Genomic DNA, 17,983 nt, shown 5'->3' on the forward strand with positions numbered 1-17,983 from the left:
TCTCAGTGGCGTTCCTGGAACCCAGGTTATTACGGCTCAAATTTCCATATCAGAGCTTCCTCTCCCCCACCCGTCCCACCGGCTGGGGCCATGAAAGGTCCTCCGCGTATTCAATACATTCCCGCGCCCAATAAAACAATATGAATTGTCTCCCCCCAAACCGCGCGCCCCTCGTTCACCTCGGCAAGGCCCATCCAGTGTCTCCCACATCAAACAGTACCCTTTCACGGCAAAAGACAGACAAAAGCATTCTCAAATTACCTGATATCGTAAGTAATCCCAAAAGCATTCCAACGAAGCTCCTCATCGTTATTCCGCTGGATCGGCTTTGAAGCGTCGTCGTCGTCGTCGTCCTTACACTACCAACAGCAGCGTCGTGCTTCGCTTTGTTCGGTATTAAATTAAATTTTGTATCCATCTCTGGTGGTTCTCTTCCACCACCACCTCCTCCCCCTCCCGGTTCGCCATCTGCTGCTCCATCGACATTTCTGACCCCTCCAATCCCATCACCTCCCACTGAAACACTCAAATACATACTTCAGCTCACTATCCACTGCTCTGCCGTTATGGTTAATTCGCGTTCACTCTCCGTTTCCGCTTAGTCACTTTTGCTCTTTTATCGCTATCTTCGCTACCGGCTATCACACGCTCCTGAAGTCTCCTGGCGGCGGTACCTTTCAAAGGCACCAGCGGTTCGCTTTATCCTTCTTTGCGCTTAACTACCGTGCTTTGGGGACACTTGCCAAGATTCGTTTCGTCTTCTTCGCTGCACGTTATGGTTAGGAACACTAGTTTTGGGGCGAGATTACAGATATGTAGTTAACTTCAAAATACAATATTCAAGAAAGGAAAAAAAAGTTGGTTATATAAACATGCCAATTATGTACGATTTCACCACCGGTTAGACCGAGTTAGTTTTTTAATATTCATTTAAAATTCATAAATTTATATTAATATTTTTCCACTTTCTTCTGAACTTTTCCTTCGCTTAGCCGGGAGGGGAGAGAGAAACAATTCTGAACATCACTTAAAGGCATACCAGAGTCCGGTGAGCCTCTCACAACCCCTCGCGCCCGCCCCTGTGTTCTGCTCAACGAAGGGATGATATAACAATAAAAAGTAATCATAATATCCGCTATTCCGCTCGGTAAGGAATCGCTTCTGCTTTTATCCCGGCACTCGGTCCGCTTGTATTGCATTTTTTTCCTCACTCCCCCATAGCCACATTGATCCCACGACATCATTGTTATAGCTTCTCTTGTTGCTATCACACCGATGTTGGAGCCCCCAGCGTAAGGAGACGGGGGGGCTGAAATGGAAGAACCCCGGCGACAATGATGACGCGGCATTCAAATCTATTCACGGAAGACGATGCGGCGCGGAGGCTGCCTTCAAGATTGTGGGTCGGGTTCAGTCCGGTTGTTTTCTCGCCCCGGGTTGCAAGAAGGCTTCTCCGTCCCTCCCCCCAATAAAGGTCCTCACAACCGGTCCGGTGCTTTTTGAGATTTGTGCCGAGCGGAAGGAACTTGTTTCCTTCGTACGGGACGGAAATTGCTGGCTCACCATGAGTTCGAGTTCAGCGCGGCGTTGGCTGGTTGCTTAGAAGCGAACCACTTTCCCTGTCCGGGTGTGGCTAGATTTGGATTTGGGGTGTCGTTCTAAACACACAGTGTTTGCTTTGGCTTTGGGGAAAACGATCGAGAAGTGTTATGGTTCACCTCGGTCTGAGTGATTTGGGTTTAGTCTGTTCAATCACAACGGAAACCGGAGGGGCGATGTTTATGTCGATAAGTTGACTTTAAAATTGGGGCATTATTGATTGCAATAAATTTTTGATTTTTTTTGTATATCAGAGCCTGATAATTTATTTTATTTTTCAATATTCAATATCGGAATCCACTTACAAACAGACTTCAAAATTTCAGAAATGAATTTCCGATTTACATGTTGAAAAGTTTATAAAATTTTTTAACCTAATAATAATACCTACAAAATTTTAGTCAAAGAATGTAATGAAGGAAATTGTTTAATTTTTTTCATTAAAAGACATCAAATAATTGAAACAAAAAAAAAATATTATTTTTTAAATTTTAATCATCATTTTAAATATTGAAAATCATTTTTCTCAAAATTGTATTTTTCGAAAATTCTGTCATTCATTCATCACACAATTTTTTTTTTCTGACGACTTCAGCATTGGAACTCTTAAACTATGATTTATACTGGTCGGTTTGGTTCTTGAGTGCTTAAAAAGGGTAAAACAGAGGTATTCCGTTTGGGTTGTAGGAAATATGAATTTTCCACAGCAATTGGGAATATTTTGACTCAAGTGTAACTTTTCAATAGGGCATATCGATTTTTATAAGGGAAATCTTTGATAATTTATATCTCAAAAATTATATCAGTCGAAACGAAATAGTGTCTTGAAAAGAGTTATAGAGTATTGATGTTTAAACGCGAAGAAATATACACTGAGATAAAAATTGTACTCATTTTTCATTTACGAAAAAAAAACATTAACTTGCAATATCTAAAATAAGTATTTTTGAATTTTTCAATTTTTTCAATCAATTTTAGCCACATATTATGAGTCCTGATCCAAAAGTCCAAAAAAGATCACCTTCTAAATGCAGCCGTTCTTGAGATATTCGAATTTTTTTTCTGATTTATTGTCTTTTTTATAGTAAATAGACTCTTTTAATATGTTTGAGAGTTACGTTGAAAAACATCTGAAGACATGTGGATTAATACAAAACATAGGGATACAAAAAAAATTATTCTCAATACAAACTTTGAACATATAATTCGTGTTGCACAACCAAAACAAGATCAGTTTTCGAAGTAGAATAGAAATCCCAGCAACACAAATACATAAGAAACATTGTTCGACTGATGAACGACATTTGAATCTGAGCGACTTTATATACATATACAGCCATTCCATGCCAAACCGATATGGTGGTTCTCAGATTTTCGTGGAAAGTGGAAATTTTGTTCTTTGTCGCAAATCATTAGACCCATATTTTTAAATTTTTTCGTTAGGGTGACCGTTCCAATTTTAGGGTGGTCAAATTTTTCCATTTTTTTCAAAAAATGACTTTTCTTTAAATTCATAACTTGTGAACTACTGAGCCGATTTAGATGATCGACATATCTAATTAAGGCCGATTAGCTGATCTTTTTGGGAAAAATACCAGAGTTGCACAAAATTTGAATTTTGGTTTCGTTATTATTGATTGTATTTGTTTTTTATAGTCTTCATGGTCTTGAGACCAAAGACGCTATATATTTTTTTATATTTTTTTGGAAAGCTGAGAATTTTTTACATAACATATCTCGAAACCAGAGAGGCGTTATTTTTGTTTTTAAGTTATGAGTTTTGAAAGCTACCCGATGGTCCAAAAAATCATTTTTCCCTTTTTTCCCAAAAATGACATTTTTTTATTACTTTTGAACTACTGGACCGATGTAGATGATCGGTATATCAAATCAAAGCCTACTAGCTAAATAAAAAGCTAAAAAAAGCTTTTTTGAAAAAATAACACACTTATCAATTAATTGGATTATAGTCACATGCATACTAGTCTAGCCGCATAGAAATATTGAATGAAAACTGAAAACATGTTGACTTTGAAAAATCATAATTTAAAAACGAAAAATAACTCCTCTCTGGTATTCGGATATATTATGTAAAAAAAACTCAGCAGAAAAAAAATATAAAAAAATATGGCGCCCTTGGTCCCGGAACGATGTAAGCTATAAAAAAACAAATATAATCAATAATTACAGTAGTTCAAAAGTTATGATTTTTTGGTAGTGGAAAAAATGGGAAAAAAATGATTTTTCGGACCATCGGTTAACTTTGAAAAATCATAACTCAAAAACGAAAAGCCTTCCTGGTTTCGAGATATGTTATGTAAAAAATCCTCAGCTTTCCAGGAAAAATATAAAAAAACAAATACGATCAATAATAACGAAAACATAATTCAAATTTTCTGCAACTGTAGTAACAAAAAAGACCAGCTAATTGGCTTTAATTTAATATGTCGAACATCTAAATTGGTCCAGTGGTTTGAAAGTTATAATTTTTTGAAAAAAGTAATTTTTGGCAAAAATGCGAAAAATGGATTTTTCGGACCACCATAAAATGGAGATGGTCACTCTAACAGAAAAATAAAAAATTATAAAAATACGGGTCTGATAATTTGCGATAAAAACAAAACTACCAATTTTCACGAAAATCTGAGAACCACTATATCGGTTTGGCATGAAATGGCTGTATACAGAGGTACCTTAAAGATGACTGACTTCAGGTACAATCTAGGCATAACGTAAACAAGTTCATTATTTTTGTGCCCATAACGTCCGGTTCAATCAACGAGGTGTATTTGTGTTGTTGAGTTTTCAGTTCTACTTTTAAAACTGTTTGTGGTTTGATTGTGCAACACGAATAATAGGTTAAAAGTTTGTGTTGAGATGAAAAAAAAAAAGAAAATGTTTTTTTAATATTGGGTTGGAGAAAAAGAAATGTCGTATATTGTCAATATATGGTAACACTTAAACATATCTTGTGTTGTACTTATCGCATCGGGTCATACTATACGGATATTTAAAGACGACAATCTGTGCTACAAGTGTTGTGTTTTGACAGTGTTGTGATTGTCCTTTTCAGTCTCAAGTTATAGCGCATCAAAGATGGAGTCCGCCAAGCAAGAAATTCGCCATATTTTTATTTTATTTATTTTACGCCAATCGTCGTGGAAACCGATAAAATCGTTGAAATCATCCAAGTAGACCGGCATGTAAGCACTCGCTCGATTGACCAGGAACTGGGTATAGACCATAAAACCGTTTGGAACCATTTGCAGAAGATTGGATTCCAAAAAAAGCTGGATGTATGGGTGCCACACGAGTTGACGCAAAAAAATCTTTGAGACCGAATCAACGCCTGCGATGCACTGCTGAAACGGAACGAACTCGACCCATTTTTGAAGAAGATGGTGACTGGTGATGAAAAGTGGACCACGTACGACAACCTAAAGTGAAAAAAGTCGTGGTCGAAGCGCGGTGAGCCGGCCCAAACTATCGCCAAGCCCGGATTGTGGGCCAGGAAGGTTTTGCTGTGTGTTTGGTGGGATTGGAAGGGAATCATCCACTATGAGCTGCTCAACTATGGCCAGACCCTCAACTCGGTTCTCTACTGTGAGCAGCTTGACCGTTTGAAGCAGGCGATTGACCAGAAGCGGACAGAAATGGTCAATAGGAATGGTGTTGTTTGTCCTATTGCACAAACCGTATAGTTCGGACCTGGCTCCAAGTGATTATCAAACTGGCTGTCTGAGTTCTTTTGAAAATAAGGAGGGGGGTGGAGGGTAATGAGGGGAGGATAATGAAGTTGCCTTCTAAATGGCAACAAGTTGCGAACAAAACGGCGCATACTTGACTTAAATTGGATACTTTTAAGTATGTTAAATAAAACGTCAAATTTCGATCAGAAATACGACATTTCTGTTTCCCCAACCCTATATATTTGATATGTTTTGAATTAACCCACATGTTTTCAAATGTTTTTCAACGTAACTCCTAAGCATATATTAGGCTGTCAAAAAAGTCCTGCGGTATTTCCGCGAGGTGTCGTTGTAAGCGCGTAGTTCTAGTTGTATTCATTGTATCGAGTCATACTATAGCTTGTTGGAAAGGTATTTTTGCGCGCTATAATATAGTCCTTGACAGTGTTTTGTTTGGTTAAGTCGTTTGTGAGTTATAGTGTCGCAAATATGGAGCAAAATAAAGAGAAAATCCGACATATTTTACAGTACTACTATGACAAAGGCAAAAATGCATCTCAAGCTGCCAATAAAATTTGTGCAGTTTATGGACCCGATACAGCTTCCATTTCCACCGCACAACGATGGTTTCAACGTTTTCTTTCTGGTGTAGAGCTCGTCGAAGATGCGCCACACTCCGGAAGGCCTGTCGTCGAAAATTGCGACAAAATCGCTGAATTAGCCGAGAAAGACCGGCATAGTAGCAGCCGTAGCATCGGCCAAGAGCTGGGGATAAGTCATCAAACCGTTATTAACCTTCTGAAGAAGCTTGGATTCACAAAGAAGCTCGATGTGTGGGTGCCACACACGTTGACGCAAAAAACATCTTTGACCGTATCGACGCATGTGAATCGCTGCTGAATCGCAACAAAATCGACCCGGTTCTGAAGCGGATGGTGACTGGCGATGAAAAGTGGGTCACTTACGACAACGTGAAGCGCAAACGGTCGTGGTCGAAGCCCGCTGAAGCGGCTCAGACGGTGGCCAAGCCCTCATTAACGGCCAGGAAGGTTCTGCTGTGTGTTTGGTGGGATTGTCAAGGAATAATCTATTATGAGCACACTTCTTTGGTGACGCGCCAGAAGCTCCGGGAGCTCGGATGGGAGGTTCTTTTGCATCCGCCGTATAGTCCGGACCTTGCACCAAGTGACTACCACCTGTTTTTGTCCATGGCGAATGAGCAAGGTAGTCAGAAGTTAGCCACAAAAGAGGCCTGTGAAAATTGGCTATCCGAGTTTTTTGCAAATAAGGAAGCGAGCTTCTATAACAGGGGTATTATGAAGTTGGTATCTCGTTGGGAACAAGTCATCGAACAAAACGGCGCATATTTGACTTAAAACAGATGATTGTAACTAATTTTATGAACAAATGAAAATTCAAAAAAAATACCGCAGGACTTTTTTGACAGCCTAATATTTTTACCATAATAATGTATTTGGAAAAGTTGTATTGTAAGCAAATTCATAAAATTTCATGAACATGACGGTATAACACGACAAATATATTAAAAGGGCCTATTTACTATAAAAAAGACAATAAATTGGAAACATTTTGTTAAATATCTCGAGAATGGCTGCATTCAGAAGGAGATTGATAATGAGTTTTTTTTTGTTTTAAATCACGTCAGGATTTATTATTGATTGTTAGCATACAAACAGTTTCGGAAATTCATTCGATGACCCACAAAGTTCGTCAAAACTAAATTTACCATTTTGGACTAATTTTTTGAATTTTCTACATTACTTCTATTTTATATGAAAAAATTTATAAAATACTTATTTTAGATATTGAAAAGTTTTTTTTTCGTAAATTAAAAAAGAGTATAAATTTTGTTCTCAGTGTATATAATTTCTCACGACATTATTTCGGTACGATTAATAGTTTTTGAGATATAAGTTATCAAAGATTTCTCTTACTAAAATCGATACGCCCTATTGAAAAGTTACACTAGAGTCGAAGAATTTCCTATTGCTATGAAAAACTCATATTTTCTCCAACCCAAACGGAATACAAACTTTCAACCGAATCAAAAATACCTGTTTTTAAAATCTGCATTTTTGGGCGATTTATTTTTTTTGGTAAAATTTACATTACACCGAAAATTTGGTAAGAAGTGCCATTCCCGTGATCCTAGAGGAGGTCGGTTCAGGATCACGGGTTGGTTTAGGACTAGCCTTATTCCACGCCAAATCAGCCAAAAAACAGACGAATTTGCGAGACTCTCTCCGAATTTTTCGGAACTTTGTACAAATCATCAATTTAATTATGACCGATTTTTTAAAATGGCGTATTCACAATCATTGTACGGTTTTGCAAAATGTTATAAAATAAATAGAATATTAAAAATAATACTATAATATACTATACTATAATATATAGTATAATATAAAAATAATATTAAAACACAGAGCATAATTGTTGGTAAATCATGGAAATGGATGTAACGTAAAGAGGAAAGTAAGGATAAAAATCTTACTCCAAACTTGAATTTGATCATTAAAATGTTTATAGTTCAAAGCATATCCCTTTACATGTTTATTTAAATATTTTCATTACTAAATTCAGCTTCAGATAAGATTTAAGGTAAGATTTTTTTAACGGTGTATTTAAACTGTTTCTTTCCCTAATAACTCATTGATTTACCAACAACTTTGCTCTGTATCATATTGCAATCAGACATCTGGATTACAAATTATGATTCGTCTTGAGTCGAACGGATTAAAGAATGTAAAATTGCGATCCGTCCGGACAACTCTAACTCGATCGGACTTCAGAATAAGGGTGAGCAGTTGATATGTAGACGGATCTGGAATTACCGAGGAAATTACACTATCGATTTCCTCGGGGCGTAGTGGTAACATCCGTACCTCTCACGCTAAAGGTCACGGGTTCTATTCTCACCCCGACATTCTTCCAGAAACGAAAGCAAAAGTGTTGAAAGTGAAAATGAGAAAAAAATCCCCTAGGCGTATTTTGACAATTATCCAAACCTAAACTGTTTGTATGATGTAACCCACTCAATTCCAAGAAGAATGTAATTCAATCGTGTTATATTGCAATGAAGTTTATTAAAGGTTTTATTTTTTGTTTGAACACACGCACAGTTATAACGATTGTATTTTAGTCTGGCAAAAGCAGAGGCTGTGTCGGCGTTGGTCATGATAGCATCTCGGCAGTGAATGTATCTTATCTCATGCCGCTTCTGTAGATTGTGTTGGAGGATCGTTGGGGATGGTAGCAAAAGAGTGAAAATTTGAGTTTGTATGTATATTTTGAAGCCAAACTTGAAAAAAATACAAGATGAAATATTTAGAAAAATAGGTTTTGTTTTTGCATAGAGCCACCCTGATCGGTATTAAATATTCAGTAATCAGTATCCTGGCTGTATGTTGTATGGTTTGCAGCCTATTTTTATGCCTACCGAATTTTTCGTGCATTATTTCATAAAAATCGGTCTAATCGTTCCAGAAGAGTTCGGCCACAACCGTCGTGACACGAGACTTCTATATATGGATGTTTCACTTGCTAAATCGATTAACTCCATTTTTTGAATATTATTAAATTTTAATATCAAAGCACTTGATTAGTTTCTAACTGTACATATTGAAAACAAATTTCTTTAATAATAAGTATTAACACCACTGAATGACAAAATCTTTTTAGCCATTGAATAATGAATAGTTTATGTTAACTCGCTGCACTATTTTTCCTCTCCTATGGAGACATCTGTAAGTTGTTCGTTTAATTTAGTTATCCGCGTTGACGGCATTGAGCTTCTTATTACGAATTGGGAGAGTGAGCATGAAAATATGAGTTTGCAGAAGGAATGAACCCACACTCAAAATAAAAATTATGAATGAAAATTATTTTTCCAAAATTAAATTAGTTCTCTATGTAAATTAAAATCGTTTTTGCCTGCAGGTGGTGAAAAAATGTCGTACAAAAATTGATAATGATTATTGTATATTATAAAGGTAAGTTATGGTGTGAATATCAGAAAATAGTTCCAAATAGGGTCAGGACAACGTACTTCAAGTAATAAAATAACGCAAAAATATAATTCATACAAATTTTAGCAATTTAAAACTGCCTTCGGGCGACTAATCTGATAGAGAATAATTTGTCTCATACAAACTCATGTATCCAGTTGTCGACACCGTACCGAACGAAGTACGACAAAAATGGAAGAAAAGAAAAATAGTTGTATTCGAGCTGCTACAAGTTCAGATACTTATAAATTTCAAATTTAGTGTGAATTGGGAAAAAAAATAATTAAACCATTATAACATTAAAATTGTGCTCCCTTGGCCGAGTGGTTAGCGTCATAACTAACATGCTGGGTGTTCGGGTTCGATTCCCGTTCTGGTCGGGGGAATTTTTCGTCAAAGTAATTTCCTCCGACTTGCACTGTGATCACGCGTATTCTAGAGCTTGACACTCAGAATGCATTCAAGGCGTGTTATTTGGCATAGAAATCTCAACTAAGTACTAATAAAAATGACGCAAGTAATACTACGTTGAGACGGTGAAGTTCCTCTAGGAACGTTAGTGCCATTGAAGAAGAAGAAGAACATTAAAATGGATGATGTTAATACCAATTATATACCAATACCATTATATACCAATTATGGTTCTTCAATACAAATTACTGGCAGAAAGTTCGGCGAAACCGGAAACGATTTTGTATTTATTCGGATTCGTTATCTGATCACAGCAATTAAAGAATCGCAGCAAAAAATTCGACTGGACGAAAAAGAAGCCGTAATTCTGATAAATGGGACCGAAATGTCCAAAAGCATAACACAATGAATGATGTACAATAAAGAAATAGAAGTGGACGTTTAATATTTGAAAAAAAAAATCAAATTCATGCTGAAAAAAGTATTCAAAGACTGAATTTGAATTAATAATTGGCTTTCACTTGCCAAATCGATTAACTCCCCTAATCAAGAAAAAATTTAGTAAGAATAACAAATACTCCAAGTTGATTCCATCTTATACTTTCTATATGTCGTCAGCGTTTGCAATAATGCATTCGTAGATTTTGTAATTTGAAAAGAATTTTAAAAAACAATACATAATATTTTATCATTTTTCTCAACATCTTGTTTTATGGAGTTTTATGGATTTGGCAATTGAAGCATCCATATATAGATCAGAAAAAAAAACAGGTCTTTCTCGAAAAGTCGTCTAGGTTGATTTTGAAGGTTTTAAGTATGTAAAGTTGCTACAATTGCCAATGTACACCCATCACTGTAATCTGAGGAGTTTAGAATGCAAGGGGTGTAAGTGATTTGATCGATTTCTCTACATCGACTCTCTCTCTTTTGGTCATAGCTTAGCCTCACATACATTCCCAGCTGTATTTGACAATGTGGAAGATAGGTCAGAACGTCACCTATCAGATTCTATAGCAAACTTAAATTGGAACATTTTTGCAATTGAGTTATTAACTAAAGAAAAAAGTTGATGAAGAGAAATCGATCAAGTCACTTACACCCCTTGCATTCTAAGCCCCTCATCTAACATGGTGCTGCCAATGACTACTCGAATCGTTATGAAATTCGTCATTCAGAAAATATTTATTCAAGTTGTGGTTGAATTCGATGTCTTTAAGAACACTTTTCCACAACATGCTTGACTGTAAACATACGACCATACCTCACAGGATTTGCTCGCTCCTATGATGCTTGGCATAGGTAATCATTCCAGTAGGTGCTTCCCCCTCCCCCACAGGAAGCCAAACGGAACCGTGGGCTGAAGCTGTATAAAAGCGGCCGCATAGAAAATAGAAATGTTCTGTCTGCTGCACAGCGTGAGCTTTCCAAGTAATTCACTCCCTTATTTATAGAAGAATTTTGCATGGCTCGATGGGCAGCAAAGTCCAATATGTCAAGATGTTGACGTTGACATACTCTCGTTTTAATTTTCATAATCCATATGAGGGGGCCAGTGTTGACGTAAATATTCTATACATAGGTTTTGAATATACTTTCGAAGTGGAACAAAAATTGGCACTGTAAACTTAAATTAGAAACAATATCTGTATTTCCGTTGGGGCTGTGGAGAAGCTAAGAGGTATTAAAATGATTTTCAGCTTCCATATACAGAATTTTCCTCAAAAACTGCTTGCTTTCATTATCCATTCATTAATCGTCTAGGTCTTGAGGTCACGGGGATTTTCAGAAATTCTCCAACGGGCAAGCACTTGCTTGGTGAAAGACCCAACTTGCCGGATTTACTTTGCTGTTTAAGCCGAAACGATGATCCGGGAAACATCTGATCAACTGCTAAAATTCGACATGCCAATGAAAACAATAAGATTCTGACTGTGTTCTACCGGAATGTGCGAGGTTTACGTACCGATACATAAGATTTAAGAACGCAACTTTCCAGCTGTGACCGCAATATTTTGGTTATCGCAAACAAAAACCTTCAAAACTAAAAAATCTTCAGCCCGATTGTGCTGGGAGAAAACAACCCTCTCGATCTAAGATGGCAGTTTGACGAGGTCCTGAATGAATATCTGCCCCTCAGTGGAACAGTGCAACCTGCTCACGGACTATTACAGGTAAATTACCTCACAAACTAAACCGAACGTTGTCTCGACTTGGCCTTCGTCAAAGCGCCTGGCGATGCGGAATTAGTGGAACCTGCAGTATCATTGGTACCCGCCGAAATCGTTTATCGTATCACTGCAGCATTATGCTTGAGGGAATAGAACACCAAACTATGGAGACTACTTTCAGACGCTGTAATTTCGACGCGTGAAACAATACTATACAATACTATTCGATCGACTGCTCGAATTGTGCTCGTAAATTGTCATTTATACTTGGGGAAGCTAGCCCGTGAATATCTCTCACGAGACAGTTCGTCATATTTTGGTTGGTGTTTTGGGGGGTGAGAAAAGTCGCAGTACGACCAGTGCCAAAAATTCGATCAAATTCTGATTCCACGTTCATCCAGCGCATAATTACTGGCGACGAGACATGGGTGTGAGTTTTTCCTATTTCCAAAACTCAAATTAACGCTTCGTGGGACCCAATTTGACAGCACATAAAAACGAACTCGCTGCATGAACAGGAGGCAATTTCTGAATACAGCTATAAAAAAGTGTTTCGATGACGGGATTGTTTATTGAAAAAATTGTAGAATAGGCGATAATATAAATCTAGAAATTTTCGGTATATATTTGCGATGCGGCGAAGAAAACGAATGTTTTTAACTGGAGTCGACGTTGATGGACCTAGAAGGTAACGGATGATCGTGCAAATCGAACCTTACGTCGAAGTGAACAAAAATAAGAGTGATGATCTGTAGGGCAATCCGGAAGAATACTGGGATCTCTAGGCATAATTTTGCGAAAAGGTTTACTGCGGCATACAATACAGTTCGCTGAATTATTCTGTATGCGAAAAGGTTCTCGGTTGCACCATGCCAGCAAACATCCCAACAGGTTGCTCAAGAAGCCAACACGTGGTAAAGCTTAGATAATTCAAAAAAAGAGCATATCTTCTAAACGGCTGCGGCGCTCCCAGTGGTCGGATATGAAAGCTAGGATGGCTAGGATGGTCAAGTCAAATTTCAAAAACCGACCATGTACATTTTGTTTATTGGCCCAAAAAAATGACCTGTGCAAAGTTTCAGCTCGATCGGACATGATTTAGGGGTGCCTTCCAAGGGGGGAAGTTTGGAAATTCGAAAAAAAAATTTCGATGCCAAATGACTTTAAAATGCATAAAACGTCGAGAGCTGGTATTATCTCGGAAAAAAAAAATTTTGGCCGAAATTCGACTTTTTGGGACTTAGCCTGAGTGGCCAAAAAACAAATCTTTGAGCGCTTTGAGGCACCCCTAAATCATGTCCGATTGAGCTGAAACTGTGCACAGATCATTTTTTTGACCAATAAACAAAATGTACATGGTCGGTTTTTGAAATTCGATGATGAAATTTTTTCCATACATCCATTGCCACCCTAATGAAAGCTTTTGACAACGTTTTGGTATTTATAAACAGTTCTGCTCTGCATATTTTTTCGCAGTTCAAAACAAATGTGGTTCCACGTGGTCATCATGCGGGGGGAGAAAAGAAAAATGATTGTGCCAGATGGTCGGAATCTGGCCTCGTATACTGTACGACCAGGTGTTTCTGTAACGGATAAGACCATGAATCCGGAAGTATATAAAAGGGAGATCTTAACGAACCGATTTTATCCTTCATTAAGTCCCATGATGGTCCTGGTACGTTTACGATCCAGCCAGCTGTCATTACAGAGATATTGGTCGTATAAAGAAATGGTGGAACCGGCTGGCCCAGACCGTGACCGAAGAAGTTTCTAAGTCCCCACCCCCCAAAGTTGACTTTTTCAACATTTTTTGACGTAGAACTACTTCTTTCATTAAGGGTGTCAAATCAGAAAACAGGTCACGTTTTTATGAAATAAAGTTAACGTTAATAACTATTTTTGCCGCGAACGGATTTTGGCGATTTACATACTAAAGGAATCGGAAATTCCGTAAGATTTGTTTAGTATGCTAAACATTAGAATCCCTTGGTTTATAAATGGTTAAAATTCATGAAAACTTGAAGCGTTTCTATTTTCCCATACATTTGTTCTGTCCATTTGAGTGCTTTCCCGAACAGAGATATCAATAACGAGCAACTTATCGACGGCCAACGGAGGGTAAATCGTAGGATTTAAAGTCTCGGTGAACAAAGGAAAAGGAGAAGAATGGAGGGGAATACTTGCCTAGAGTATAAACAGAGGATCTCGCTGAGGCAAATTAGAGGCGAATGAACTTCCAAGTTTAAAGCCTCTTAAAAACAAAGAAAGAAAGAAAATTGGACCCCACCAAGGGTAATCCAACTTGGAAATCGTCGTTTGATTTTTCTGTTCGTTTTTTGTGTTATTCGTATCGTGTGTTCTTCTTTCCGCGTCATAAATTGGACGCTTCGCGTAGTGTGCGATAAGCAAGAAGAAGAGGAAGGCAGGCTCGAGCCCTGCAAAAAACGAACGCATTGCCAGGGGCAATAAAATTTCGAGGTAAGCGTCATCTAATGATGCACGCGGTGTTGGTGCAGTGAAAAGCGCTCGCACTGAACCGAGCCTTCGCAAATGTGACACCGCACCGAACAACAGCGAAGTAGGCGATTTCGGCGCGTCGGTCGAAAATGTAAACGCCGTTACCCAGGCAGCAACCAAAATCAAGCTCCCCCCGCTGGTGGTGAAGGCGGTCGCTCATAATAAACTCATCAGCGAATTCGCATCGATGGGTGTTACAGAAGAGTATAAGCTGTGTGGCATAATTCAGTCTTTTTCCAAGCAGTTAACATTGTATATTTTCCGTCTTCATAAGGGCTTCGTTGATGCCTTTGAGAATGCATCAATGCATTAAACTGACGTTATGTCGAAGCAGACGTTAAGGTTGTGCACCAAAAAATTATTTGGGAATACCAAGCATCTTGAATGTCTTACTGGAATGTTATAAGTTATTTGGGTTCGCGTGCCAGTCGCAAAACTGCCTTAAACTAGGATTGCATTTGCGCTAATATTGATCATAATGAAGCATTGCTACTGTTTTCGAGGTTGTTATTAACAAAAAGAGTTTATTTCTCTTGTTTAGTCATCAAGAAAGTAAATGTTCTGGAATTTTGTATGTGATTAGGTTTTGCTTACCAGTAGCAAAACTTCCTCCACTAAGGGTGACAGCTGCGCTTCTCTCGAGCATGAGAAAGTAATGCAACTCTTTTCGAGGCCATTAATATTAACAGAAGCGTTTCTTTTGAGAATAGCGCAAAATGATGAGAAATATTTATATTGCTAGTAGTTTCAAGCCACCAATGTATGGCTCTGTATGCATGCTATGGTGAACGCTTGTTTGGCGTTTGGTTTACGCTTAGTTTGTACGAACGATATCTAGAGGTGCGATTCCTTTGAGGTAATACTAAATAACATGATATTTAATACTTGCAAGTGTTGTCATTGTTGTTGTTTACATGCGGTGCCAAAGATATATTGATGTAGTTATGAGATATGGAATAATGGTGCTGGTGCAACATGCATATAATCGACTGTAGCCGAGTCTATGTCAATTTCTAAAGTTTCACAGCATTATAGAATAAAATCCGAAGGTATAAACAAGCGACTTATATAAAATAACAGCGTAGTTCTACGTCAACAATGCGGTCGTATCTTGGACACAACCTCCTATTATTTTTTTAGTACCGTCGATGGGGGTGAAAATGAACCAAAAAGGGAGTTTTCTAACTTTTTGTTGAATAACTATCATAAATTAGAGTAAAACACAGCTATGATTACGTAGAAATGTTCTCTAATGATGAACACTCGTAAGTGTTCAAGGTATTGTTCAGTAATATTATTTTTCACTGAACTACGATTAAATGAAACTTGACCCAATATCACCCCTTAGAGGGGGTGACAATGGATCAAAGTAGTGAATATTACTTTCTATTAAGAATTGTGTTTAGACATCAATTTCTCAATAATTTCATGATAATTTAACAACATGTAAGTGTCTTGAATGATTATTTGAGTTACGAAAATAGTGTCAATCCACCTAGAAGTGCGATGGAAATGTTTATATACAGCCATTCCATGTCAAACCAATGTAGTGGTTCTCAGATTTTCGTGAAAAGTGGTAGTTTTGTTCTTTATCGCAAAATATTAGATCCATATTTTTCATCATTAGGGTGATCATTTCCATTTTAGAGTTGCCCAAAAAATTATCTTTTTCCCATTTTTTCTAAAAATGATTTTTTTTTAATTTCAATACTTTTGAACTACTGTACCAGTTCGGATGATCTACACATTAGTCACCTATTTAGACCATTTCCATTTTAGGGTGGTCCGAAGGATAATTTTTTTCTCATTATTTCCAAAAATTGCTTTTTTTTAACTCATAACTTTTTTTTTCATAACTACCGGGCTGATTCAGATGAGTGATAAACCAATTTGAAGCCACATGAAGTACCACATATGCATAAAAATTGGATTCTAGTCGCATACGAATATTGAACGAAAACTTAACTTTTAACTTTGCAAAATCACTCGAAAACGAAAAAAACACCTCTCTGCTATTCGGACGTGTTACGTAAAAAAAACCTCAGCTTTCAAGAAAAAATATAAAAAATATGGTAACCTTAGTTCCGAAGCTGTAAGCCATGAAAAATGATTAAAATCAATAATTACGAAAACAAAATCCTGATTTTTTCAAGTGTAATGTTTTTCAAACAAAACTAGCTAATTGGATTGATTTGATATATCGATCATCTAGATCGGTTCAGTAGTTCAATAGTTATGAATTATTGAAAAAGGTCATTTTTTGGAAAAAAGGCGGAAAAGTTGATTTTTCGGACCATCATAATTGAAATGGCCACCCTGATGAAAAAAAAAAATGGGTCTAATATTTTACGATGGGGAACAAACCAAGCTGCCAAGTATGCCAACCCAGCAAACATTAAATCGTATAACTATTGTATATAGAGCATCGAATATCTGATATTTTGGGTGGTATGTGATGCGCCCAAAAAGCATATACAGTAAGTTACCTCTGATCCTCGACATACCGAGGCACTACTCAGTGTCGCATTAGACGTGATTGGCCTATAATTGGACATTCACGATGATAGTGGTACAATGTCGACGTCTGGTGGCGACTTTCAATCTGGGGCCATACTTTAGGTCCCAAACTCGATGTTTACAAAAATATTCAATTAGAGATGAAAATGTCCAATTATTTGTATCCCAATTAACTAAATGTCAAATTAGAGGTAACTTACTGTACATGCAAGGTTATTAGGCAATACCCAATAACATAATAAGTCTATTGTCATACGAATATACGGTTCATCACTGACATAAAAAATGGCGGAATATATTAAAGTAAAATGTTCAGTCCGGGGAATCACCATTTTTGTATGTATGTAGAACCTTTATAAACATTTATGTTTGTACAAATAGGAATTAATCAATTGACTTTTAGGGATATAAATGTTTGATATGAGTGGTGGCGACGGTTATAAAATTGCTCCGATGGGAATTGAGCTCCGGTTGTTTGTATTATCAAGCCGCAGATATCTCGTACGGCTATCTGAAATATGATTCTAGGGTAATTAAAGCTCTTACATATGATACGAAAGAGTTGCAGTCGGATACGTCATGCGTCAGTGTTTATTGTGCTTTAGTGGAAATATCGCAAAATTTATATAGTAATGGTTAAATAATGTTCAGTACTACATGTTTCAATTAATCAAATAACATGAAGTAAGAAATTTCATTCATATTTTAACAGTTTAAAACTGCCTTCGGGCCAATTCGAGGTGTTGTATCCAAGACACGACCGCTTAGAACGTAGGACTACGCAATCATTTTTCTTTTGAAATTTGATGGTTTATCATTTCGAATATTATTTGCGACTACGTCGAAATTTCATAAATAACTCTCTAGTAAACAGTTCCGGGGACTCTGAAAAGGTTTAATGGCTTGCGTAGTTTTGTAGAATCATTTCGAGAAGCAACGATCCTTTTTTGCCTTTGCGAGAACAATGCACTAATTGGTCATATGTCGCAACTAGTTTCTTTATATCAATGCACGCATTGCACTGAATATCAATGAGAGGCATCTTCCGTGCATC

At 37.2% G+C, this 17,983-nt stretch overlaps 1 protein-coding gene across 6 annotated transcripts in view; it reads right to left on the reverse strand.

Annotated features, from left to right (window-relative positions):
* LOC129774778 (uncharacterized) overlaps positions 1-17,983 on the reverse strand; it is a 95,835-nt gene that overhangs the window by 20,831 nt on the left and 57,021 nt on the right. For all 6 annotated transcript variants that reach the window (XM_055778741.1, XM_055778737.1, XM_055778740.1 and 3 more), the window contains one exon: positions 262-788. In XM_055778741.1, the coding sequence (XP_055634716.1) occupies positions 262-535 (274 nt within the window). In that variant the 5' untranslated portion in view covers positions 536-788. The remainder of the gene's footprint in view (positions 1-261; positions 789-17,983) is intronic.

This window comes from Toxorhynchites rutilus, chromosome 3 (genome assembly GCF_029784135.1).
Source record: "Toxorhynchites rutilus septentrionalis strain SRP chromosome 3, ASM2978413v1, whole genome shotgun sequence".
NCBI lineage: Eukaryota > Metazoa > Arthropoda > Insecta > Diptera > Culicidae > Toxorhynchites > Toxorhynchites rutilus.